Below are 27,731 nucleotides of genomic sequence, written 5' to 3'. Positions count from 1 at the left end.
TCAGACGTCATATGCGTAAAATATTTGTATGTTTAAATAAAACGGATTTGTCTTTTCTTCCTTACTGATGCAAAAAGGCTCCGCTTTTCTGTCTTTTTTCGTTTTCAATCGACCCCAACTGGTAGAAGGGTTTCTGTCCAAGGCCACCGAGAGCCACACCGGGAGGGGGACATTATTCGATACTCGAGAGTAAGAATTGTTTTTTAATAGAGACAGTTTAAGTACCAGCAGACCTTTGGAAATTGCTCCCAACCTGTCACTATATCCTGTCACTTCTCGAACCTCAACTTTGGTGGCTTCAGCTTGGGGTCAAGCTTTTAGCTTCACTGAAATGTATAACAAGAGCTATTCTGTATCAAAGGCTTCGTTTTCCCTTGCAGTCTCTGGGTAGAGACTCTTCCTTCAGGTTAAGGGTCTGGAGCACAGGCTATCTCTGGGTATCATGTCTCCAGTTTGTTAACGGTATCTCTTGGGCTTGTGAGTTTGTCTTTGCTTCTCACTAGATAATCATTTAGATTTGCAAAAATGATATATTTGACTGCTTATTAACAATTTTGCACAAAACTTAAGATTAAAAATTCTGGCATATGCTGGATTCCTGTCTGTTTACTTTGACGTGAGAAAAAAAGTTATCAAAAAAAGCTAATCGTTGATTAGGCATTATGCATACTTAAGTAACTGTCTAAGGCCAATATGCACATTGTAAGCTTCTTGCAATATTATAAGCTCTTTCAAGTGCTGGCAATTTCCTGGAAATTATTCTAATTTAGTATGAAAATATGATAAGACTTCGATGATTGTGAAAATGTTTTTGAAGAGAAAAATTTACGTGAAAAAGCGCTTGCCTAAATCCCCATTCTAATGCTGTCTTTGTTCCTTTAAATAACATGTAGGCAGGAACGAATTTAACGGGGGTGTCTGGGTGCGATACCTCCCCCAGGGCCGGATTATCCCAAAGGCCAACTAGGTCATGGCCTGGGGCTTTGCAGTTATTAGGGCCCCGCGCTTACAAGGTAAATCTTTTGATCCACAATGATAGCATCAATGAAATAGGACGTAGAAGCAGCATCTTTGACACAAGATTGGAAACTTTGTGCCGTGCACGGAATATATATTCACAAAATCTGCAATGTGGGCAAAATTTAGTTGTTTGACAATTAAAACAATAAAACCAGACTTCAGCAATAAAGTCGCAAAATGATGGCATCACATAAATCAATTTTTTAATTTTTCAATTAAGAATGCACGAGCAGAGAGAACACGTTAAAATACATCTGGATCTGCAAAACAATTTAAATCTGTTGCCCATTTTATGTCAAATGGCCTTTTCAAGTTTGATAATGGATTTCTGTTCATTTGGCTTGGTTAAAAGATTGTAAAGCCGACTCAAGTCCTTTATTTTCAGAACTTCCACGACTGCCATGAATGGAAGGAGCAAAATTTATGTTTGACACAAAAGCAACATCTTTGCCCCTATCAACCGCAAGAAACGACTTCTGGAAAAGTATCTCCTTTAATGAGTAAAAATTTGGAAAAACATACGTTGCAAAGAAAAGAGAAAATGAAAAGAATAGTGAATATTTTATTGCTTTATTTCTCAAGGAATAGTCGTGGTCTATAGTGCCTCATAAAGTAATAAATTCCATTTTAAGACTGCAAAAAATGGCTACAAGAAATGTTCTGAAATGCATTTTAAGCTAATCTAAAGAGCGTGGTTGCAAAAATTTTCTGCTCACTGCGCACGCAGGGAAGCCTTTTCTTTCAGATGTACCTATGGCCTCCGACCACCTCGCGTCGCCCTTTACAATGTACCGCATAACGAGTGCCCCATAAAATCATAGGCATGTATTATCGTGAAGCATTTTAGTGTGACTGTCAAAAGTTTGTTTTTTAGTCTAATAATGCTTTGAATTTCTTGGCGCCGCCCCTGCTACACAAAGTATAGCACTCCCAATTCCTAATAAAACTTCCATTCTTGTCTTACTAAACATTGAAAACAAAAATATCGTGTCGTCTTTATCCTGGCTTCTTATTCGCGTTATTATTCTTTTTCGTTGTATTTTTTGCATCTTTAGTTTTTGCTTTCTTGCCGTACTATAATTCTAATAATTCAAGTACTGATAAGCTTCAGTAAAGCCTTAGATTGTTAACTGATGCAGAACACCCAGGTTCAAAACACCTAGAGGACCTGAACAGTGTCTTACACCCTACAGTGTCTTAAAGGCAATTCTCAGTGTCCTACATCACATCATCTAAAGTTGCAAAGAATATATAAATGTTTTCTTCTTGTATTTCTTGTAAGTGTTATTATTGTAATTAATGTTGTGGAATCAATGAAACTTGAAAATTCAATTGCATACATTTTAGAACCAGGACCAAAATAAAGTGCTTTGATAGAGATAAGCCTATAGTGATGTGGTCAAAACACATAAAACCTGTAAAATATCTAGCTGACTTTCAAATTTTGAAGCTTTTCATGATTTGTTGGGGAGACAAGTCTAAATTCATATTGTTTAGGGCTATTATTTTATCAATTTTTCTGAACCAATGAGAAAATGCATCATATGGGCATGCGCATTACAGCGAAGGCAAAATTTACATTCTATATTAACCAGAGTTTCATTTTCACTCTTCGCTTGACTCCTTTTCTCTGAATTTTTTTTCGTCTTTTTTTCGAGATTTGCATATTCTCGTAAGTGCCAAGAACGTTCCAGATAATAGGAAAGTGCCATCTGATGTGAAATCAACGAATTTCACTTTAACTGCGCATCTGGATATGATGCAAAATTTTGAAAAGCCAACCAACCCTCAGACAAATGCTCTTTCATGTCATTTGGTTCATCATTTGTACAAAATCCAAAAATTCTGAAATTGATTTTTATGACGTCATCATATTTCTACTTTTGTAGGGCCCCGAAAATATTTTTGGCCAAGGGCACCGTAGAGCCTTAATCCGGCCCTGCCTCCCCCCAATATTTATCTGTTCTTGGGTAAATTTTGCTTCAATTCGGTAAAAAACTCGGTAAAATTTGTTGGTCAATAGTAGTAACCAATCTATGCAGGAAGTTGCTTTATTTACCTTTCTATCTTCTTTATCTTAAGATTAAAAACCGAATTTCAAAAGTAGGCATTTCCATCAATTATCAGTCAAATTCAGGATGTGATGTTTCAATTAAGTCAATCATTATCTAACACCCCCTTCCCCATCATAAATCTGTCCCTGCTGCATGTAGGTAGTTTAAGCAACAACCCTGCAGGTAGAACATTCACAATATCAGAGTTACATAAGCTGTCCTGCTACTAGGCGTCAGAGCTGCCTTGCAATAATAGGAAGCGAAATGAAATCTGATTGCTTACTAAAAGTTCTTGTATACTGCGAGAAGCTTGACTCCCAAAAAGCTCTATGTCTTTTTTTCAAATTTGATTTGACGAACGATTTAGAACTACGCTACATAGTTGCAAAATGCAAAAGTTACCTTGGTAACCAGCCGCAATTGTTATTTAATCGCGAACAGTGAGAAAGAATAGATTTCTAGAAGATTCTGCCAATTTCTCCGCAAATTGGTGTGGAAAACCATGTCCGAGAAATTTCTATATGTCACATGGATTTGTATCAGAGAAGGTAGTGTCTTTATCAGGATTTCTTTGAAATGACCCATTTTTGGAAACACGGGGAAAATTTACGTGGACAGAGACTACTGTGAAATAAAATTACAATGTTTAGTTCGATAATGTAAAATTAATCTGTCCGATAGCGGTGAATTCAGTAAAGCCTTTAATCTTGGCAATTATTCATAAAAATATACTGATATATATCTTAAATTCAAGACATCTTCCTATTTGGTCAATAGACCCTAAAATGCTATTTCAACGCCACCACAACATATTTACACAATTGATCCATACTACAGTTGTAGACAGTACAAATCTAATTCAACCAGGCCTCAGTTGGTCTTTATTTTACACACCTCTTCCCCAAAGCGAGGTTTATAATGCAAACTTCATTGTATTAGCCTGAGCCCAAGACTTATAGCCAGGGGTCTGGAACTCAGGCTTTACCATAATCACTCAGTTACCTATTGCCGTAATTAGAATATCTGATGAGTTCATTAGATAGTTGATTGGCCCTCTAACCTTTTATAGCCATTATAGTACGATAATATGATAATCTACGATAATACAGTGGCCTAGATAGCGGGGGATCGGTGGGGGCCAAACGTCCTTGTAAAGCAAAGCAGCTATTTTGTCGGAAAATTTCTGATCTTGCCGGAAGCAAAACATGGTTTTCTATTTTTAACTAAGTGTTACGATTTGAGAGGACAGTCTTTAAAGGTAATTATAAGATTTCTTCAGTTGTTCTGAATCATATGGGCAACTTAAAAATGCCTTTGGCAAAAAAAGAACATAAAATCTTCAATTAGTATTATTTATGACACATGACTTTGAGTAAATAATTAGACTTAATCTTCTGTTTTATTTCAATTGTAATGTCGTTATGATATGTTTTGAATCTGTGTCACAATTTTTTGAATCTGTGTCAGATGCTCACCAATATGGTACACGACAAGCCAGAGAAATGACATTTTTAATATGAAAAAATTCTTTGCAATCTGGTATCAGATTTGTGCGTTCTTTAGTGCTAAATCTTTAGAACAATATTCCTATAGATATAAAAAGATCACTGTATGTTGGCTGTTTTTGTCAAAAGCCTAAAACCTTTTCATTCAACCAGAACTATACAATTGATTCTGAAGCGAAATTTATTGTTCTGTCATTCATGTAAATGATCAATTGAATTAAAATCATCTTAGAAAAGGGGATGCTCTCTCCTCTATTAGTTCATCTACTGAGAGAGCTCCTCCTAAAGAAATTCCCCTGCAAATAACATCTTACGTAATTGTTATTTATTGCCTGTTATTACAAGTGTTTTTATGTAATGTGTGAACATTATATGTAATTAGTTGCAGTGCAGTTGTAGTAAGATATTGTATGAAGAGGAATTTTAAAATATAAGAAACTGAACTGAACTGAACTGAACTATGTTCAAATGTATGAGCGAACAGGGTGTGGCTCCCTAAATGTTTTTCTCCAGGCAACGCAAATATAATTCCAGATAGTTTCTTTTATCAAAAGTTCTTTTGGTTTTGCTTTTATATGACAGAGACATGGTCAGGGCAGATCAAGTGATAGGATTTACTGATAAGGGGCCTATTAAGTGGTATATTCCAAAAAGTGATTTTGAGGTGCACCCTTTGCTGTGGCACATGGGTTATCTTCCACAAGCATGCTTGACATTTCTCACATGCAAACGTTAACAAATCTTTTCACTGATTGATAGAAAAATTGATAAAAATTAGCAGGATTCTCTTCTCTGCAGATCCATAAGATCCATACCTCACCGTAATGTCTTAAAATTACATTTTTTTGGGGCAGTAGAGGCTTTCATGGTGCACTGAACAGCTTTATAACGATTGTTTAAAGTTGCTACTGATTTTATGAAAATATCTCTAAATTTGAAATTCACAGTGGACATTCAGAAAGACAATGATAGTTACTTATGTTGGTATTTAAAAAGAGATGGAATCTACGCGTGCCAATGGTGGAATCTACGTGTGCACTACTTAATCTTAACAACCTCCTTCCTTTTGCTGCAATCTCCCTGCATCAGTACAGTATTTTCAAACACACAAACAGACAGATTCAAACAAGTAGAGAGTAAAGGTAACAGAATTGAATAAAAGTTTACCTTGTTAACATTGTCAGAAAGCGTACTTCAAGGCACAATCAGGAAAACGTAGATCACAAGTGAGAAAACAAACACTATGTAAAAGATTAGAGAGTATCAAATGCTATTAATTCTTCTATGAGTCATATGATTAAGTCATTTTTAGTGTATGTGAAATGTTGTGTGATAAAACATCCAATGACCATAGCGCTGCTTTAAAGGTCAACGAGGATTGTGTTATTTTTTGTCTGTAAAGCAGTGCGGAAATCTACGACCACTGGGTTTCATCTTTAGCATAAATATTGAATGACCTACGAGGTGGTTGAAGCTCAGTTTGCGTAAGCCATGCTAGGTTTATGAATGATGTTGTGTAATTAGCACTGGTACTTGCAACGATACCTTTAAAAGGCCATTTTTATTTGCACGTTTATAGTTATGTTTAGGCGTCAATGCAAACTGGAATAGGGAAGCGTTGCATGTAAGAACACTGCTCGTCAAGCAAAGAATTCGTTGCCAAGAGCTGATGAAAAATGCAGAAGAAAAAAGTGCCAGGGTTTTATTCACTCTGTTTTGAAACTAATGTTATAGGAAGTCTTCAAGAATCATTTGTTCTGATATTTCATCAAGTGGAATGGAAGGTTTGAAAAAAACAATTCACAGCTACGGCTTAGATACTCTCGAAAAACTTGGAACAAAATTTCCTTTAGTTTAAATTACAATCGAGCATCTTTTAATGTCTTCAAAAAAATGTTTTGATATGTCCTTTGGAAACAGTCAAAAAAGGAACGAGTTGCAAGGAAGTTGAGCACAGAAAAACCACGTGACCTTTTTCCTCGTCTCTCTTTCTTGATATTTCGATGACTTTCTTGTCACATCTGTTCTGCTGCAAGTGGGCCACTGAGTTTGTTGAGATTTTGTCGTACTACGTCTTTTAGGTCTTTTATAAAAGCGTAAAGCAACCATCCAAATCAGCTAATTACAAATATTCTGCTTTAGTAAACAGGACAACCATTCAGCTATGTATGATGTTATTGGCCATCTCTCCCACGTATATATTCGTTCATATGAATTCTTTACAATATAATCTTCAATCTTCAAAAGTTTGTATGTCATTTCAGTTTATAAAGTGATTCCTAGGCTTTGAGTAGCAATTCATTAGAACTTTTTTTCTATCTAGCCAAGCGGTGGGCACTATCTTATCTATAAAATCGAGTTGGATGCCCTAAAAGTAACTTCATTTTGTAAGATGATTCTCTTTTCTGTATGAAAATGTAGCTACTCAATCTTGGATAGTCGCAATTCTAAATTCGACATCGATGATAAATTTCATTTGAATATTTTGGTTATCCATGCAAGGTTACTTTGAAACCATATCAAAAGACTATATCAAATCACAATTTTGTGAAATGCAGAGTTCGGCAATTTTTTGCTCACTCGTCAATCAAGCACGGCAGTAGTTTCTAAGAGGCCCCTGGTCTTTTGGAAATTTTCCTAAAATTTGCAGCGAAAGCTCAAATAATGAAAGCTGCATGAAGCAAAAAGCCGGTACACTAGACGATAAACAAATAGGTTTATAGATATATCGTTGGTTTTCGGCCTGGCTCAGGCTGCCAAACATTAAAATTTAGCAACCAGATGAGGAAATATAAAGGGGGGCGGGTGACATCCCCAAGTTTTCCATGAGCTTGTTGTTGAAATCTTTAGTTGGTCGTTAAGGTCGTTTGCCAGTAAGAAAACGTGAAATATTGTTTTACTTTTGTATTCACTTGCCACAAGGAAATATTGTTCTACGGTGGTGAATTTAACATTTTATGACCGTTTAATATCACCCCAATTTTGAAGGTGAAAGTATGCCACTGCCTCTCAGTAAAAAAGGCACGAAGAAAAACTAAATTATCAAAAGCCTAATTAAAAACTCTGAAATGTAGTATACGCTCCTCTCTAGCATCTCACATTGGCAAAATTTGCGTTCCCTGCTGGTAAAAGGGTTTGTTTTGACAGCAGAACGGGTGGGGCCTAAACTTTAATCCCCTCGTCAGCCTAGTGATTGGCGTTGCACCGAATGCGGACAGGAGCATGGGATTTCTGGTTTCTCTAATTCCGAAAGTTACCCTTAAGTCTAAGGGACTTCCTAACATTTGATAAAGACATAAACAGCTTCGACAATGTATGATCGACAGGTATATGAATCCACTTAACTTTAGGAAAACATATTTAATGAACTAAGAAGTAACGCATACAGTGTGCATCATACACGTTCAACATAGTAAGATGTGATTCATAACTTCAAAATCCATTATTACACTTATTCGAATCACGTGTAACAAATTTCCGATTCTACAATTCAAATAATCATTAAAAACTATGGTAATTTTTATATGCCATAATTGCCGAAAATGTCTTTTTCAAATAAATCCTATTTTTAATGTGCAGTTTATAAGGTAAACAGAAAAAATATTTACAACAACTTTGAGTTAGTTCTTTCAACCAAGAACCTTAAAAAAGAAGCCTTTTCTTATGATTAATTTATTTATCTACACGCAGTTCGTAAAATACTGAGCCGTTCATATGGGAAAATCGATGTCCTTTTTGCATAAATTCATATTTTTCCTTTTATAGCGACTCACCAAAACAGTTCCTTTACCAGAAAGAAGTGCTTCTCAGAGGCTAGGCAACATTCATCCAGTAAGGCCTAAAAATGGATCGACATCATCTAGTTCCCAATTGGGATACAAAAGAAGTAGAAAATTGCTTTGAAAAAAGCAAACATTTCTAAACATACTATAAAAAGCTTTTTCGTCTGTCATTAGGTTTTACTGTACTTTTAGACCTACACGATCGAGGAGGCTGTTGTTTTTTTAGGGACAGTTTTTTTCCTATGTTGAAAGGAACATGTTGGAAGGAAATTGTGACTCTGCCATCGAACAGCACCTTTTAGACAACCCAGATTGTGCAAAACTTTATAATGACGACATATTTTAGATAATTGGCAGAGCCCGGTCGTCTTTTCATCTAGTAGATTTGGAATCGATCTACATAAAAACGAAAAAGCCGCCATTGTGTAGTCGGAATCATTCGTTTTCTCACTTGGACTCAAGTGTTAAATTTTCTATAGGCACACAGCACTGATTGGTCAACTATACCGGTCTTGTGCTTGCGTTTTTCTGATTGGCCTATTTCGATCCAGAACTGGGTATATATTTACTATCGTGTTCTTTCAGACCCTTATTCTGAAGTTTTATACTCTAAGGAGTGTCAGACGAAAAAGCTTTTAGGATGTTGTGCACTGTTTGCTTCTTTCAAAGCCATTTTCAAGTTCTGCACCGCGAAAAAATTGTTCACAAAAGAAGTAGAATATAGATGTCATAGCAAAATAAAAAGCTTTGATGGGCTTGTTTAGATATTGCGGAATAGTAGGCGCTCCAACAAATAGGTTGAAGTTGAGCTTCATAGCCAACCCTTTCGAACAGCATTCTGTTATAATATTGTCCAATCAATCGTAAATCGTTTCGCTTTGCCTGTAAGATTATTATCAACCTGACAACGAACTTTAAAATGTAAATGCATACCTTCATAAACCTCAAGCTCGCATACTTGAAGAATCTCTTGCCTGTTCAAGAACACAGTCACGTACCGACCAAGCAACAGGCTCGGACAATTGAACCTTTTCGTTTGACCACTTGTCAATGTTCCATCTTTCACACATAGTGCATTGTTTCGTCCGCCATTTGACTTATCGTCCCCAACACTCACATCGAATGGATTGATTCTATCTGTACCCCAAGTTGCACCATTCTTTATTCGGATAAATGTGACTGCAGCTTGCCTTGCAAGGTCCACTTGCCACCAGGGTAATATGTCATTCAATGTGATACTGCACCTCTGCCATTCCCCAGTTCTGTCACCATCATTCCCGAAGCTGGCAACCAATGGAATTTCTTGTATTGTAGATGTTGACGAATGTGAGGACGGCTTCTTATATGCGATATTTGTTGCTAAATTTTAGAAATTTTAGAATAAATTTTTTAGGATCGTAGAATTAAGGTGGTCATAGAAATACCTCAAAGAGAGAATCGTAACTGATTTTTACAGACATAAGTTTCAAAAGGAGCGCAGTGGAAAGCGAACAGGGCCGGCAAAACTCATTTGACAGTAAAGATGCAAAATTATTACCCTGTTACCCCCTGAAAAGCGCATGTGCTTATAATTGGAAATTCATGATTTTTTCATTATCAGGGTACGAATAAACGACTCAGGTACAGGCGCATGCGCCTATTAAAATTGCATCAGTTATTCAATGTCGTCTCCTTAAAGGTCATATGAACCGAAAAACGATTTTCACATATTTGGTAGAGCTTTTTTTGCTTGTCAAGACGCCGTTTTCCGTTTCTTTCTACGACTTGAACTTGTCTAGATATTGCTAGATGGCGCTCGAAAGCCCGAAAAAGTAGTGACCCTCAAAAGCGATGCCACTCGAACGCGGTCAGATCGACGCTGTGACGTAATAGGTTTGACATGTCCCTTCGATAGCCATTGGAACCTTTGTCAGTGATGTTGATAAAAAAATCTTGCAAAACAAGATAAAAGCACGAAACTTTGTCAGAATACAGAGTTCGACACGCTGAAAAAGATAGGATGCATATCTTATCTGGCAAATGCCCCCTTGTGCTATTTTTAGATTGGGGTACTCGATTCCAGGCCTTTGAAGGGGTTTTCCATAAATCAGTTGAAGATCGCGATAAAAGCATGAAACTTTGTGAAAATACATAGTTTGATACGCTGAAAATGATAGAATGCGGAACCCAGCTGGCAAATTACCCCTTGTGCTATTTTTAGACTGGGGTACTCGATTCCAGGCCTTTGAAGGGGTTTTTCCACAAATCAGTTGAAGATCGCGATAAAAGCATGAAACTTTGTGAACATACAGAGTTTGATAAGTGGAAAAAGATAGTATGCAGACCCAAGGTGGCAAATTACCCCTTGTGCTATTTTTAGACTTGGGTACTCGATTCCAGGCTTTTGAGGATTTTTTCCCAAAAATCAGTTTCAAAACACAATTAAAGCAAGAATCGTGCTGCAAGTACATGACTTGATCGCTGAAGATGGGATACTGCCCCCAACTGTCAAGTACCCCTTGAGCTATTTTTAGACGAGGGTACTTGTTCCCAGGCCTTTGAGGATTTTTTTTCAAAAATCAGTTGCAAAACACAAGGAAGTCCAAGGAATTTGAAGGGTTTTCCCATAGATCAGTCATGGAACTTTGCAAAAGTATGTAAAACAAGTTCTAGAAAACTATATGCTCATTGTGCAGCAAAATTATTTTGTAAGGATAATCAAATTGTAGTTATGACATGGTAATTTGCATTGAGAAAATTTAAAAAAGGCTTTAGGAATATAAATCTCAAGTACATAGAAAAAATTCTATGTATTTCAAGTTCATATCAAATACATTTTAGATAGGATTCCAAGCATTGAGCTGGACCCGGCCTTGCTTTCGGCGGCCCTGGGGAAATGCTCGATGTTCGTTCAGTTCCTTGTGACAACACTTTCTGATTCAACAGCAAGTGTTGATTTTATTCCACAAATGAGAGCAGTTTGTACTGACTTTGAGTCTTGTCCTTGAAATATGAGCCGGCAAGGAGGAGAACTTCTTTGTGAACAAGATCCTTGAAGAGGTTTTATTCTGTTACACCGTTATTCATGCCTGTTTGATAAACCATCAGATGTGAGCGTGTCCTACGTCTCGTTTATTTCTCGGCTGCAGCAGTACTTCCTTGTCTGATAAGCGATTATGTTGAGCACTTTGTACACGAGCACCTGTGATAGAAAAATATAATCACGATTCAGTCTTTCCCTTTTCCCACCAATTTAATGAAATAGAGTTCGCCAATCTAGTGAAACTTACACATAGTAAGGTCTGTTTATCAGGCTAGTATCCCGTTTGCTTTAGGCCAGTAGGCCAGGCTCGTGTCTGTGAAAGTTTCTGCCTTTAAATACTATACATTGTAAAGATAATGAAAAAATAAAGAATTTAGTTTACCTTTGATTCAAGGCAATATGTCTCTCAAACCAAACTCCAAGCTGTGTTGATCAAATGCAATCTTCATTCCCAGGACACAGAAGAGAACAAGTATTCTGCACCCAGGATGGTCCTAGTCCTTTCCCTCACATCGTTCGCTCGACGAGGATTGATGATTCTTCTTCGGAGGATACCGGTGTTGTGTGCTAGTAAAGCTAGAAAGGCCACCAAATTCAGCCAATCCTCCCTAACTCATTTAATTTATTCGAAGACTGATCCAAATCAACATTACCATACGTCTCCTCTGCAGTTGCCTAATGTTTATGTTTACTGCGGCTTCAAGGCCAAGAACATGTCAAACCTGTTACGTCACTTCCTGTCTTCTCGTCCCAGACCCCGGTATCACTTTTGGTCTCCAAAATTGAGTTTTAAAGTTGAAATTTTGGTGTCTTACTGGTATCTTTCAAAAATTTAACCAAGATTTTCGCAATCAGCGCCATCAAATTGCGTAAAATGGCCAATAAAAAATTTCGTTTTATATGACCTTTAAGATCCGAATCATTTTCAATGATCATGAATTCTTCATTCAGCTGTTCTTCATCAAGGTTTTCTACGTCATCATGTCAGTTTATACTGATTTGATTTGATTTTTAATTATTTATACAGGGTAATACATTCAGTAATGAAAATATAATAACTGATTTACAATGTGCCCTGTCTAAAAACCTAATCTAATTAACATACAAGTTATTCTGGTAAGGTAAAAATGAAAAAGAAAAAAAATGTTTGATGCTGTACAAGAACTCTCACACCCTTTGATTTTTCAAAGATGGTTTCAGCAAATTTTTGAAAGTAGCCAGTAAAGAGGCATTTTATCTCTGCTTAGTTTATTACTCAAAGGACAATTTGAAGATATTGATAATGCAAGAAAAGTGATCGAGGTAATCGAAAAGTCATTACAATAAATAGCCCCTAAAGCAACAACGGGATGTAGATTAACGTACATATATGAGTTGGCAAGTTAGATTTAGATAGATACATAGAAGCACGGGCAGATACACGTAGATACATAGCGGTATGTAAGATGTCCAGGCTCTTACGATTTAAAGCCCCGTTAAAACGCTCTCAACATTTCACTGAACATCGCTCAACATTTGTAGAGTGCAAATGTTGAGAGCGTTTTAACACCCTGTTCAGTGATGTTGAGTGGTGTTGAGCGGTGTTCAGCGATGTTGAGTGGAGTTTGAACAGATTCAAAAATATTCAGCGGGTCGACTCAACATTTCTATTGTTAAAGGTGTTGTTGAGAGATGTTGAGAGCGTTTTAACACCCCATACAACAATGTTCAGTCGGCGCAAGCGCACTAGACTTGGATTTTGCGCGCCAAAGAAAGGATTCAGCGTGTCAAGATTTCAGATCAGACCAAGAGGTTGAGAGAAGTTGAATTTTATAAATCGTAATGGCACACCATGACAAGCGCTTGGAAACAGTTGGCAGTGAAAGCAAATCGGATGAGATAGCAATTCAAAGCATGTTGCAAGACAAGACCAATATCCTGACCTTAGGAAATCATCAGGCAGCTACTGCTAAAGTGAAAGAGTATCCGAAGTTCATCTTCCAAACTTGTCTTGGATCTCTGCGGGGCTTAAGGATGCTAACTGCTCTGTTCAAGAGGCTTGAGAAAGCTCTCGTCAATATTTTGTTGTTATTTAGATTTATGTAGGACAGGCAGTGCTTGTAACTTATTGCTCCTGGCCTCGCTATATGTTTCAGCAAGATAGTACTTGAGAAAGACTGTGATGTCCATTCGCGGAGAACCGAGGGTTGCATTATTGTAATAGCTGCAAAATAAAGTTTAGCCTGGAAAGATCTGCAAATATGATAACAGAAAAAAGGTGATTAGTCGCTCGTTGAATGTCATCATTTCTTTTAATTCTCTTCAAGGATTTGAGCTAAATGTGCTAACAATTTTTCATATTACAAATCCGCTTCTTTCACCAAAATCTCATATTTAATGGCACAAGTATAGAAACAAAATTTATAGCTAAGGGTATATTTGAGGGACAACAAAGCACAATGACGTACAGAATAGTACTTCATTTCATTTTATTTTTTCTTATATTTTGCTCTAAATACAAGAGTGAGGGGGCATGTTGCTAGTTTCGCTGACCCTGAAAAGATAGAGAACTGATCAAGTGTTATTTTAGCAAGCTAAAATGGTTCTTTTACTAGCAGCATTGCCTTATTTCTGCACCCAAAATTTTTCCGTCTTCTCATCTAAAGAGATTATGTCAATTGTGGGAACAATTTTCAGAATGGGATGGAAAAGATAAAAATAAAATACGCCTTCAGTTGCTATGTTCATTTATCAAAGGCAGTGGCGGCTCGTTGGGTAGATTTTTGGTAGGGCTGATGACGTAATATTCGAAATCTAAGCCATTGACACGGAACGCCAAGAATGATAAATAGCCTTTCCCTTTCCATTCTTTACTCTTTCCATTTCTTTACCTCTAATAAACAAGGCTGTCATCATTTTGAAAGTTTTGATTGAAATAAAAACAAGTGCCACTATTGATTATGTATGATTTGTAACAAGCAAAGTAATAAACTTTGTGAAATTTTGGTATGCTCGACTTTATTTATTTAAATCTGCTGAACTGTTTCTCTCTTCACAAAAAGGGGAGTTCGTGGGGGGATGTCCATAAAAACATAGACAACTTGAAAATGGCCAACCCGTAGACGATATCCTTTGCATTGCATATCATGGCAATTGAAAAATTGTTAAAAACCAAAAAGCTCAAACTGTTAATTGATTAATTTTCATATGCCGTGACGCAAAAATTGTTCAAGTTGAAAGCCTGCATTGTAAATATGCTTTATGCCTTTAGAAGGTCTATGGCCCAGCCTTCTTATTTTGAGCTTATTCAGGATTGGCAAAATCAATTCTGATAAATACCGAGATTGTTTGTTTTATTTCGAAGTTTTAAAGCTGAAATTGCGAGTAAACGAAGACACGCAACTCTGCTGCGTTCCACTTCAAGATAAACTTTGCCTTTCACAACAACAAAAATTCAGCTACCGTTGAATTGAATTGCTTGGGGCTAGTTCAACTCGCCCCAAGGTTTCTGATACGCGCGTTTGTCTTGTTTTCAAAAGAACCGCGGGCAGTCGGTCCTAAACAGACTAGAGATTGGACAAACGGTGAGACTCGAAGCAACGAAATTAGCGAACAGTACTAAATTGATAATGGGCGTTGATTTTATTTACGTTTATAAATCTTAAACTCATTTTTGGAAAACTTTGGTGGTGCTGCGCCCCACTAGCCCCAATACACGGACATCCACTGACGTCATTTTAGGATAAATTTAGTAAATGTTTTGAAGAGCTTGTATAAAATGAATCTTGAATTGGATTTTTTGTGCGCACAAGTAGAAAAAGGCTTCTTCACCAATCCAACGATGATTTACTTACCATACAACAGAACAGTGCCGTCGGAACGAGATTCAAATTGGGGAAGGGAGTCTGCCCATTGTGTTCTTTCTCATTCAGTACACTATTATGAAGAAAACATACTACAGTTTGACAATTACCGGGAGGGGGGGGGGTGGGGGGGCTCCGACGGCTCTGTAGTAAGTTGTTTTGGAGTAAATATTTTTCCCTTCTAGCAGACGGTTGAGAGGCCCCCTCCCAAATGTAGCAATCAACTTCGAAGATTCAAAATGGACACATCAGGGATGGCAAAAATGGTGATATCAACATCTGTATACAGAGCCACAAATGTACGAGCACATAAATAGAATGCCAAGCAAAGAAGCGGAGGAGCGTCTAGCCGAGAAGAAGGAAAAGTGGCTCTGGAATAGAGTTGTCAAGTGATGACGTCACAAAAATATATTTTCAAAATTTTTGAAATTTATTCCCATAAGCTGAAAGGGTTTCATGAAATACGTCTAAATCTGCAAAATCAGTTAAACGTATTACGAATTGGCTGAGATATGACCCGATGAGCAAAAGCTCTGGCCTCATCAAACCTCTGTAATTTGGTCTCAATTCATAACTTTATAAACTGAGCCAAAATAACAGTAATTCGTTAGCAAACTTCAAATCTCCTATTGGCCATAGCTCATCCGACTTTTGACAAATTTAACCGATTTTGCATATATGGGAGTATTTCATGGTGTTCTTTTATGTTATGTGGTCATAATTCGAAAGTTCTAAAAATAGTTTTTTGGTGGTACAAAACTTGTAAATGGCTTTGAAAAAGGCAAACATTTAGTAAACTTAAGCTTTTCGTCTGAGTTTAAAACGTCAGAACATAGATCGAAAACTCTACGCGAAGAAATATATATACCCAGTTGTGGATCGAAATAGGCCAATCAGAAACACAAGCACATGACTGTATAGGTTGACCAATCAGTGCCGCTTGCCTATTGAGAATGTTACCAATGGAGTCCTAAGGTGAAAACGAACTCCTTTTGTCTACACAGTAGCGCTTTTTTTGTGCTTATGTAGATAGATTCTAAAACTGCTAGGTGGAACGACCATCGGCTTTACCAATAAGATTGGAGGATAGAATAAAACAACATGTTCCGTCTAATATTAGAAACAAAACCCATCCCCAAAGAGAACAGCCACCTCGGTCTTGCAAATCTAAAATTACAACTAAAACCTGCTATTCTGCTATCGGGCAGCATTTACTAGAATACCCAGATTGTGCAAAAAACTATAATGGCGACATGTTTCGGATTATTTCGGTTGCCACGTTGCCATAAAGGTCAGAGCCACTTTTTCTTCTTCTCGGATAGACGCTGCTCCGCTTCTCCACTCCTATCTTCTATTTCCGCTCTCGAGTTTATGTGGCTTTAGTACCCATGGTATTTTTTGGAGGACACAGCACTTCGGGGGCAAACAGACATGCACCCTTATAGGAAGGTATTAAAATTATAGGCTTCTTTCTAGGCGCTGTTGGCCTCCACGAGACCAAATGACGAGAGCATTTATTCATCTTAGGAACGTCTTACTGCTATTTCAAGTCACATCAATGAAGGAACAGTCTCGGTGCATTATGTAACAAGAAATAAGAAATGCATACAAAGCTAACATTATATGAAACCAACTCTTATGATGTTCTTTAAGTAAAATAAATGAGACAGTTTTCTCTTATAAATTTGTCATCTTTGTCATCTTTAGTCATCTATGTTATACTTTGACATTAAAGAGTGGATGTTTGCAGAATAAAAGGGACGTTTCAGATCGGTTAGGACCGACTCTTTTCACAATGCCTCTTGCCTCTTTCATAGTTTTCTTTTGTACTTAAAAATGAACCGATATTCCCCTTTGCCTATATTGCCCTCATCTGGTCCAACAGCCATAGAAAAAACAACTTTTCACGATTATGAAATCTGGAACAGACTGGATGGGAATATTGGATGTGTGACATCCTCTACTCCCCCTGAGTTTTGCGCCCCTGATGGCTATATCAGCATTTTCTAAAACATTGCAATTTACCGAAATTTACGGTATGATGGAAGTCATAACATCATAAGCGTGTATTACTTGACATACCTTCGTAAACTTCAACCTCAGCAATTCTCAATTGATCCTGTCTCTTGACAAACACTGTAACGTAACGACCAAACGGTAAAATTGTGCAATTGAACCTTGCAATCGAAGAATTACTCAATCTCCCGTTGGTGACGCAGAATTTGGTGCTGAACCTAGCGTATTCCCTATTGACAACAGTGACATTAAATGGATTAATCATGTCCCAATCGTACATGCAGACTTTGATTCTAACCATTATCACCACAACTACTCTTGCGAGATCCACTTGCCACCAAGGCAAATATTCAGTTAATGTTACAGCACTGGTCTCCCACCATGCGCTCAGGTCTCCATCATTTCCAAAAGATGCAGCCAGCGCCCTTGCCTGGCTGTCTGTGAATGTTGATGATTGAGATGAAGTCTTTTTCACTGCGACATTTTCTGTAAGATATTTTTTGCTTACAACCAACTAAACAACCTATCTTTGCTAGAAAGATATTCCTACGATATATAACACAAACAGTTTTTATTTATTATTTAATGGCGAATTTGAAAACCAGTCCTTTCTGTGCTCTTTCTTCTTGGGGAAACTCGAGCATGAAATAAGCAGCTTTCTCGTTGGGTGGGGGCCTCGTTTAAGCTCCACTTTGCCAGATTGTAAGGTTAATGATAGTCTTAAATAATATGGACATAGCATATATAGCGCCGAAGTAAAATTCTATTTGAAATGCATATACATCAGATGAAAAATGCATAAGGTACAAACAGACCTAACTAAAGTGATATAAGAGCAAACTTTAATCGAACTGATAGAAACTTGGTTAATTTGCAGTATAGGATTAAACATCAAATTGTAACAATGAAAGAGTAGAGACAATCCAGTACAGAAACTCAAGTTTTTATGCACACTTAAACAGATAGTTTGCAGAGGTGTAACCTAGATTTTTTGAGGGGTAAGACAGTTCAATAGCATGAAGCAACAGATAACCCCTAAACTTCCCTTTTGATGCAAGTTGCCCTCAATACTCTTGCAACTTGATTGTGTAACTACCACTGGGAAGGGAGAAACTGCAAAGGTTGTTTTTTGAGGTCTTTTTGCCAAATCATCTAAAGATGAAAGTTGATGAATAATTCACTGAATTCAATTGCACCTGTAGGCAGTATGTTAGTATAGGGACCGCGGAAGCGTGGGGAGTGGGGGGCTTTAGCCCCCCAATAATTTGCAAAATGTACTTAAAACTATTCAAAAATTTGCCTTGCTCTTCGTTTTGAGCATGTTCAGCCCTCCAAAATGTTTTAGGCCCCTCAGTCTGTGATATGCTCCGCGGTCTTTGTGTTAGAAGCGTTGGTTCCATTGCATAATCATAATATTGTACATTAATCATTATTTTGTTATGTTCGTTATTTGGTTTTCATCAGCTATTGATAGCTATTTTGCAGATACCCCCTTAAAACAATGAAATAAAAAATCAGGGCAATGTGTCCTCACTATTGCAACCCCTCTAGCTATGCCATTGTATATATAATTATTCATATTATTATAGCTTTCAATACCCAAACAAGCTTTTCCAATTTTCAGATGATTTGGAAAACATTCACACCAAAATCCACCAATTGTGTTGTTGCATTTGGAGCCAGTGTAGTGATGACAGTTGTGCAAACCAGCATTGCACTCATCAATGTCTGCAAATAGAAAGGAAGGACGACACAAGATGATTTGATCAATAGTATAATAAAATTGTACTTGCAATAATATACATGTAAATGAAAGCATCTTCATTTTGACAACCCCGAGTGGCCACCCCGCTGAAACGCTACCCAATCCGATCAACGGCAACGTATAATGACGACCCCCTAAGAGGAGTGAATTATTTAAAGGCAACTAATACCCAAGCTGCTAATTTGATATGCCAACTCTATATACAAACATGGATTGCAATGAAAAGATATTAACCATTACAACTTTTAATTTGTTTACTCAAGCTCTGAAATCTTTGTACGAATTGCTAGGAAGGTCTGTTAGAAATATTCATAAATAAAACCAGGGGTGGTCTGGGCCGGGTGGCAAAGTCAGCCTGAACCTAAATTTACTGCTTCTTATAAAAAAATTAGTGAATACAACATACAGCGAAGAGAAAGCTTGATTACGAGCAAGTCATTGACCAATTTCCTGATCCATCTGCACTTCTTCGAAAAGAGTTGAAACTCTGAGTGCTTAAATAAATTTTGATCTTGATTTTTAACTCTACATCGGATTTTAAACCCTTTTTACACGAGAGGAAACGTATCGATCCAATTAGGTCCGAATTTACGAATTAAAATAGATATACTGCTGCTGTTAGCACATTCCTTTGTTATAAATTTTTATTAAATTAATTGTATTTTAAGGCCACATTTTTAGTGGGTTTGGCTCAATTTTCCACCACACCCTAAACCGGGCTCTTTGAGTTTTCTAGCCACCCTGCAATTTTGACGCCAGACCGCCTCTGAGTAAAACAATTATTCTTGAATTTCCCAAAAATCTCGATACAAGTAAGAGTTTTTCTCCTCTTCGAGGGTCTGTTTCCTTTACAAAACTTTTTAATAGTTATTTAATAATACTTCTTCAAATGAAACCAGTATGCTGTTAGAAGCCTTGTAATCATTACCTGTGCACACTGTTCCATCTCCAGAAAATCCTGCGTTACATTTACATGAAAATGAGCCAACGTTATTGGTACAAATAGCATTAGGATGACAACCATGACCTCCCGTGCTGCACTCATCAATATCTGGATATAGAAGAAACAAGACGACACAAAATGATTTGTTCAAATGGCTATTGCAGTACAAGTAAATATACATGCCAATGGAAACATCTTCGTTATTGATTGGGAATATTTCTAGAAATTGAGCTAAGACCTTTTAAATTTGAATTCAATTTGAAATGCAATTGATGTAAGCAAGACTTGGATTGCATTGACATAAAGCTAAGCATTTTAACTGTGTTTAAAAGCCAATATGCTGTTAGAAGCCTTGTAATCATTACCTGTGCACACTGTTCCATCTCCAGAAAATCCTGCGTTACATTTACATGAAAATGAGCCAACGTTATTGGTACAAATAGCATTAGGATGACAACCATGACTTCCCGTGCTGCACTCATCGATATCTTGATACAGAAATAAAAAGACGACACAAAATGATTTGTTCAAATGGCTATTGCAGTACAAGTGAATATACATGCCAATGGGAACATCTTCGTTATTGATTGGAAATATTTCTAGAATTTGAGCTGAGGCCTTTTAAATTTGAATTCAATTTGAAATGCAATTGATGTAAGCAAGACTTGCATTGCATTGACATAAAGCTAAGCATTTTAACTGTCATTTTGTTTCTTTGAACTCAGAATTCTCTGTATCAAATGGTTTGGAAGTGCTATTATAAATATTCATAAATAAAACAATTTTTCTTGAAGTGCCAGTAAGTCTCCATACAGGTAACGGTTTTTTATTTCTCAAGGATCTGTTTCCTTTTCTAAAGCTCTTTGAAAAATGTGTTTAAAAGCCAGTATGCTGTTAGAAGCCTTGTAATCATTACCTGTGCACACTGTTCCATCTCCAGAAAATCCTGCGTTACATTGACATGAAAATGAGCCAAAATTATTGGTACAAATAGCATTAGGATGACAACCATGACCTCCCGTGCTGCACTCATCAATATCTTGATACAGAAATAAAAAGACGGCACAAAATGATTTGTTCAAATGGTTATTGCAGTACAAGTGAATATACATGCCAATGGGAACATCTTCGTTATTGATTGGAAATATTTCTAGAATTTGAGCTGAAGCCTTTTAAATTTGAATTCAATTTGAAATGCAATTGATGTAAGCAAGACTTGGATTGCATTGAGATAAAGCTAAGCATTTCAACTGTCATTTTGTTTCTTTGAACTCAGAATTCTCTGCATCAAATGGTTTGGAAGTGCTATTATAAATATTCATAAATAAAACAATTTTTCTTGAAGTGCCAGTAAGTCTCCATACAGGTAACGGTTTTTTATTTCTCAAGGATCTGTTTCCTTTTCTAAAGCTCTTTCATAGGTGTGTTTAAAAGCCAGTATGCTGTTAGAAGCCTTGTAATCATTACCTGTGCACACTGTTCCATCTCCAGAAAATCCTGCGTTACATTTACATGAAAATGAGCCAACAGTATTGATGCAATTGGCCTTTGGATGACAACTATGAGCTCCCGTGCGGCACTCATCATTATCTGTAAATAAAATTCATTCGAGCTTTAAATATAACTTTATATTTCTTACCAAATGGGATACAGATAATTCGATATGTCATATTTTGTTGTAGAGGGAATTAAAATTCGATATTTTACATATTGGAATTATGCGAGATTAACAAGTATTCTAGTTATAAGAACATGGCTGTTCTTTTCATCGATTTATTTTATCTGTTTTTTATCTGTTTATCTGTTAATTATTTTATCTGTATGTAGTGGGCGGTGAAAATAAACTTAGCGAAGGAGCATTGTTTGGTCTGATTATGATAATGGTACAGTTTTCCTTTAGAGGCACATTTAGATAACTGCTGAGACCAGAAATATCCCTGAATGTGCTGCAAATAAAATATATCGAAGGTATTTACCAATGCATTGATATCCAGGGCACGTGCATGTGTCGAAGCATTGCTCTCCTGTTCTGCAAGGATCAGTTGCTCTACAAAGCTCACCAATCTGAAATGCGATTGACGTTTTATCTTAGAACCTACGTTTTAGCCAAGGCTGCACACAAGAGGAAAAGCGAGGGGAAGGGGGCAATTGCCCCATACGCACTTCTTACAGAACCAGTAAAACTAGGGGTTCAGGGGCCATGGCCTTCTTTTCTGTAACGAAAATTAATTTCAGAGATGGTCACAATAGAGATGGTCGAAAAATATTTTGAAAGATATTTACGGGCAAAAGCAACTTATTAATAGAAAAAATCTTTATTTATATTTCAGACTCCAAAGTATCACGGATTTCTAAACAGGGCCTCTTTTTTGGCATCATAACTACGCGGGCAATTTCAAAAGGGGACTTTTATTTGGCCACAAGTAATATCTATTACAGGACTCCTCGGAAATTTTTTCATCTGCCATAGACTATGCTATAGTGTTCATCTTAGAGACAAATTTTTTCCCAATCTCAGGAAACCTATGAAAACATCGGTAATCTTTGGCCTTTTGTGGTAACGAATGCCGAACTTATTATTTTGCTGCTTCATGTCCACAGATCTATCAAATGGAAATTGCTTTCTCACATTTTTTTGCATAGTGATTTTCCATGATTGTCCTGATTTTCTGATTCTTCAGGCCCTTTTCTTAAACTCTACACACGCAAAACATTTCACAAAACATTTTTGTGGGCATCTTTCTCATTGAAAACGGACAATGCATCGTAAAAAATGGTCCTAAAAATAGAGTTAATAACATAACATAACATAACATAACATAACATAACATAACATAACATAACATAACATAACATAACATAACATAACATAACATAACATAACATAACATAACATAACATAACATAACATAACATAACATAACATAACATAACATAACATAACATAACATAACATAACATAACATAACATAACATAACATAACATAACATAACATAACATAACATAACATAACATAACATAACATAACATAACATAACATAACATAACATAACATAACATAACATAACATAACATAACATAACATAACATAACATAACATAACATAACATAACATAACATAACATAACATAACATAACATAACATAACATAACATAACATAACATAACATAACAAAACATAACATAACATAACATAACATAACATAACATAACATAACATAACATAACATAACATAACATAACATAACATAACATAACATAACATAACATAACATAACATAACATAACACAACATAACATAACACAACACAACACAACACAACACAACACAACACAACACAACACAACACAACACAACATAACACAACACAACACAACACAACACAACATAACACAACACAACACAACACAACACAACACAACACAACACAACACAACATAACAACATAATTCATAAGTGGAAGTCTCTATTTTGTGAATCCTTTCTGACAACCCTGACTTATCTCAGATATCTGAGTTGTGGTGGGGTTAATTTTCTGTAGTGAGGTTTGTTTTCCTTTTATGCATCCAAACATTTATAAAGGAAAAATTCATCCATTTCTTGTATTTTGACCTATTAACTTCCATTTTCATCTGTTTTTCAAGACTCCTCTTTTCCGTTTTTGAGCATAATTGCAATTTCATCTTCAATTAAAAAACCATACAGATTCCATAAATATACCAGATTGCGTGCGGTACAATGCAATGCTATAATAACTATGAATGTAAGTAAATTGTACCAGGAAAAAAATGGATTGAATGAATAGCGACGTTCCGAGCATAGCCTGTTATAAAGTGAAAAAACGGCTGCAAAAGTGTCACAAGTTCAAGGCCAGGCAATAATGATCATCTGAGGTCTCAGACACCGAATTATGATCTTGCCAAAGCTTTTTTAAATTCATTATTTGACGTTTGAAAATGATCTGCTGCAAAAAAAGTTTTGGACTTTGCAATAAAAAATCTACTTTTTGCAATATTTTGGAAGATATTCTACTCAAAGTCAAAATAAGAAATTTTGCCAAAGTTTGAAGTTTTGTTCGATTGAGTTTTAATCATGGAATGACGCCTAAGGATTTCACAAAAGTTATTTAAGTATATCCCCAAGTAACGACCTCGCTGGGCATTGAAAATATTGTGGGGGAAAATTCCCAAATCATAAATTTTCGGCTGGAATAACTTAAATCATGGCAGAGAAGAGCAAAATTTCGGCGGGGAAAATTAAGATAGAACATGATGTACCTGCTAAGCCCCCAACTTCTCGAAAGTGAAAGAAACATGTTCTATTTGGTCTGATGCTCATTCAACAGTCTAACGATAAAAAGTCATGACTTCTTGATAAGACATATTGAACGCACAATGATTATTTCCAAAATATGTCAGATTTACATGAGGTTCCCCCGACGTTGCCCTCTTACTTTATTTGATGTTCTGAAATGATGATAGTCCAATACGTCCACAGCGATGTTGTTAATTGGTCTTCTATACGTTCAAAATATTTTGCCCATTTAATTAAGAATATCCATAGCTCCATTTTCGAAACAATCAAATACTTGTGAAGGTACTACCTGGAACTGTGAACGTTAATCAGGTGCCATAGTTGCAGTGAATGTCTTACGCTATAAAATAACATTTTAGTTAAAGGCAATATTTGAGGCTCAATGGGCTAGGATTTATCTTCCGATGTTGCAGCAGAGTACTTAATGAAGCGGGGGTATCAACAAAATTTGTGTAACCATTGTCATTCAATGGCAAAATTTACATAGTACCACGTGTGGCTTATCAACGTGCCATCCAAAACTGAAGGGTATACTTCGGTTCTTAACACCAGGGTGCAAAAGGAGCATCATTTACATTTAGTCCCATTTACATCACAGTATATTTAGCGCATCACGGATAGAGCAGGTTAGGCCGCCGTCCTCGCCCACTAATAAATAGGATATTTACAAGAACTCTTGTTCTCGGATTGAGCATAATAATATTTTCAGAAAGGAAAGAACTTTTCAGCGCGGAAAACAACCGAAACTTGGCGGGTAATGTTTTGAAAATCAAATCTGACGGGGAAACAAATTTTCTTGGCGGGTCATCATGCTACCTCGGCGGGGAAGAGTTTCAGCGGGGTCGTTACTGGGGGGGGGGGGGGTGTTTATGTCGAGGGTCATGTTGTTTACAACACTGTCGCCATTCTTCGAAGTGGTGCAATACATTGGCTCACCTGGTGTTACAAGAAAATCATTTCTGCAATCAAATTCGTGATCATGTAAATTATGACACACTTAATTATGCAATTTATGATGTAGCACTAAGCATGAGTTAGTTAAGAACTTTTCTGCTAACGATAAAGCTGAAAAGTAAGCTAGTTTCTTTTCTCTTTATCACACTTCTTCGATTAATAAAGGTCCCACTACACAACATGTGCTCTAGCATCCATTCGAGGGCCGCTTCTATTCAAGAAAGTGCGGTACTTATTTATCTTCATTGCAAAAACTCGAGGGTTTTTCAAAATGATGTCTTTTCGAAGTCAAAGTATTTCTATTCATTAGTTGCTCTAAAAGAGTTTCTCTTCTACAAATAAATTAATTTTGGTTTTCACAGAGAATTTAACAAGATAAAGCCGATATGTATTCAAAAGAAAGATTCTAAAACTGCTTATGTGGTGAAAACATTCTGTGTACGGCCTTGCTTTTGGAAGTATATCAAGCTCGTTAGAAAATTGGAACGATAAGTGGGCCTGCATCCAATGGCGTAGATAGAGAAGCAGCGGGGGCAAAGGGGGCAGAGGGGGGCAAAGGGGGCAAAGGGGGAAAAGGGGGCAAAGGGGACAGAGGGGGCAAAGAGAGCAAAGGGGGCAGAGGGGGCAGAGGGGGCGGGAAACCCCCCTGTGAAGCAAAACTGCTATTTATTGGAAAACTGCTGATCTTATTGAAATGGTTAAAATGTACGGAAAATAAATATGCTTATAAGATTTTTTGGTGGAAATCTATATTTCTAGTCCCTGCATTGATTTTTTTCTATCTACGCCACTGTCTGCAAAAAAAATGTGATAGTTTTGGCTTAAGTTTGTTGAAAGAGTCTAGCAACGTAAATTTATTTGGTTCTTTTCACTTGAAAGTTTTTCTGACTTGTTTCTTCTAATAGTAGAAGTACATAACAAAAGTTGAAAATAATGATAGAAGGATCATACACTGTAGAAAGGATTTCAATTCTCATTAAACAAAGAAGCAAAAAAGATTGCTTGCAAACTACTTTTTCAGTACTTATATTCAACCAAAGACCGCATATTTTCCTTTCTGCACGAAATCCGACATCGACCATAAGCGATCTTCCACTCATGCATGCCCTTTGCCCACACCCCGAAACAATAAAGTGAATACCCATCAACCTTTCAATTATTAACTATTCAATTGAAATTGAAATACCATGCCTACAACTAGGCAATGTATCCAACGCAAAGGACGTTAGTAGCTTGTCGATTCTCATTTCAGTGTATTCAGTGCATTGAAGCCGACTTTCGATTCTCCACCAGGTGGCCCAAGAATGTGAATTAAAATACTGTTAATATTTAGGGATTCATATCATTTGCAAAGATGCATTTCGACCTCAATAATTGAATAGCATTAGAAACACTTCTTAATAGACGATCTCAACGGGTCAATAATTTGCCACACCGTAAACTACATTTTTGCTGTCCCTTAAGAACCCCTTCCACATAAAATGCTGGTTTTGGGGTGGCTTGGCCACAAGCCCAATTTTATTCATTGGATAATATTTCTTATAAAGTTTATGTATAACAACAAAGGTTATGAGTATCGTCTGTTTCACAGCAAAACCAATCAGGTGCATTTGACTTAGATCAATTCTAGTGAGGCAATAAAAGGGAGCAAAAAACAAGCTTACATGCTTTTCATCGTATCGAGTAGAAAAGTATGTCCAACCGCTTTTTGCATCAGTTTTGACACGATCATTGGGACTTTGTGCCGACTTGTCATTCAACTGGCAAATCCCCATATCCTTGTTTATGTTTATAGACTTGCATTGACCTTCTATGATACATTCAGTCTTACACATCTTTTCGTCCAAATTTTCCAAAGTGCGATATGTAGCATTGAGTGAGTGACCATGAAGCACAACAGAAAAGTTTGCAAACGTTTTGCATGGTAAACGAAGTATTTCTCCTTTTACTGTTACAGAAATCACCATCAGCAACAAGTTGGCGGAGCAAATTTGCATCATGAATAATTCGCAGTAGTTGGGCCAGTACGAATTAATGTATGTGAGATAAGCTCAATTTGTGTACGGTACGGAAGACAAGTTTGTACCTGACTGCATGATGTTGGCATGAAATGTTGATATATCTTAAACTGTTATGTTTTTGCTGCATAAGGCAAACCAACAGGTATTTAAAGAGATACAATGGTCTGGTGATTCATTTCTGATTCAACATCTTCAATGCATAGAATAGCCAAGATACCATAAACTTAATCATGGATTGTTATCTAGTCTTATCTACCTGCAGGGAAGTTAAAAAATTCAATAAAATTTAATTTGAAAAAACATTTTGGTTCCAGAAATACAATAACGTTTGTTTGAAATTTTTGCACACAAAGGCAAATCAATCTTGCTTATCGACCTTTTAAAGTTTTTTCGATTAAAAAGCCACTAAACTGACTAGGATTCAAAGGCACAAAATGGAAGCTAGGCAAAATTTTCACTTGGGTAGAAACGAGGGTTGGATTCCAAAATAT

General features: G+C 36.6%; 1 protein-coding gene across 2 annotated transcripts; it reads right to left on the bottom strand.

Moving 5' to 3' along the window:
- Nucleotides 1–28: 28 nt before the first annotated feature.
- On the bottom strand, nt 29–27,360 carry LOC135696328 (uncharacterized). 2 transcript variants are annotated; one of them, XM_065215701.2, is made up of 10 exons: nt 26,884–27,360; nt 21,926–22,013; nt 21,417–21,539; nt 20,866–20,988; nt 20,315–20,437; nt 19,935–20,057; nt 18,841–18,969; nt 17,308–17,727; nt 9,295–9,720; nt 29–8,417 (listed from the first exon to the last, which is right to left on the bottom strand). In XM_065215701.2, exons 1-10 carry the CDS (start codon nt 27,217–27,219, stop codon nt 8,404–8,406), a joined length of 1,905 nt encoding a protein of 634 aa, XP_065071773.2. In that variant the 5' UTR covers nt 27,220–27,360; the 3' UTR covers nt 29–8,403. The 2 variants fall into 2 exon arrangements, with proteins under 2 accessions (XP_065071773.2, XP_088969638.1); XM_089113512.1 differs by lacking the exon at nt 20,866–20,988.
- Between the last annotated feature and the right edge of the window lie 371 nt (nt 27,361–27,731).

The sequence above is a fragment of the Rhopilema esculentum genome, chromosome 17 (assembly GCF_057945365.1).
Source record: "Rhopilema esculentum isolate cy_ngs chromosome 17, ASM5794536v1, whole genome shotgun sequence".
Classification (NCBI taxonomy): Eukaryota; Metazoa; Cnidaria; class Scyphozoa; order Rhizostomeae; family Rhizostomatidae; genus Rhopilema; species Rhopilema esculentum.
The sequence above is the reverse complement of the archived record's forward strand: the minus strand, read 5'-3'. Positions and strand labels throughout refer to the sequence as shown.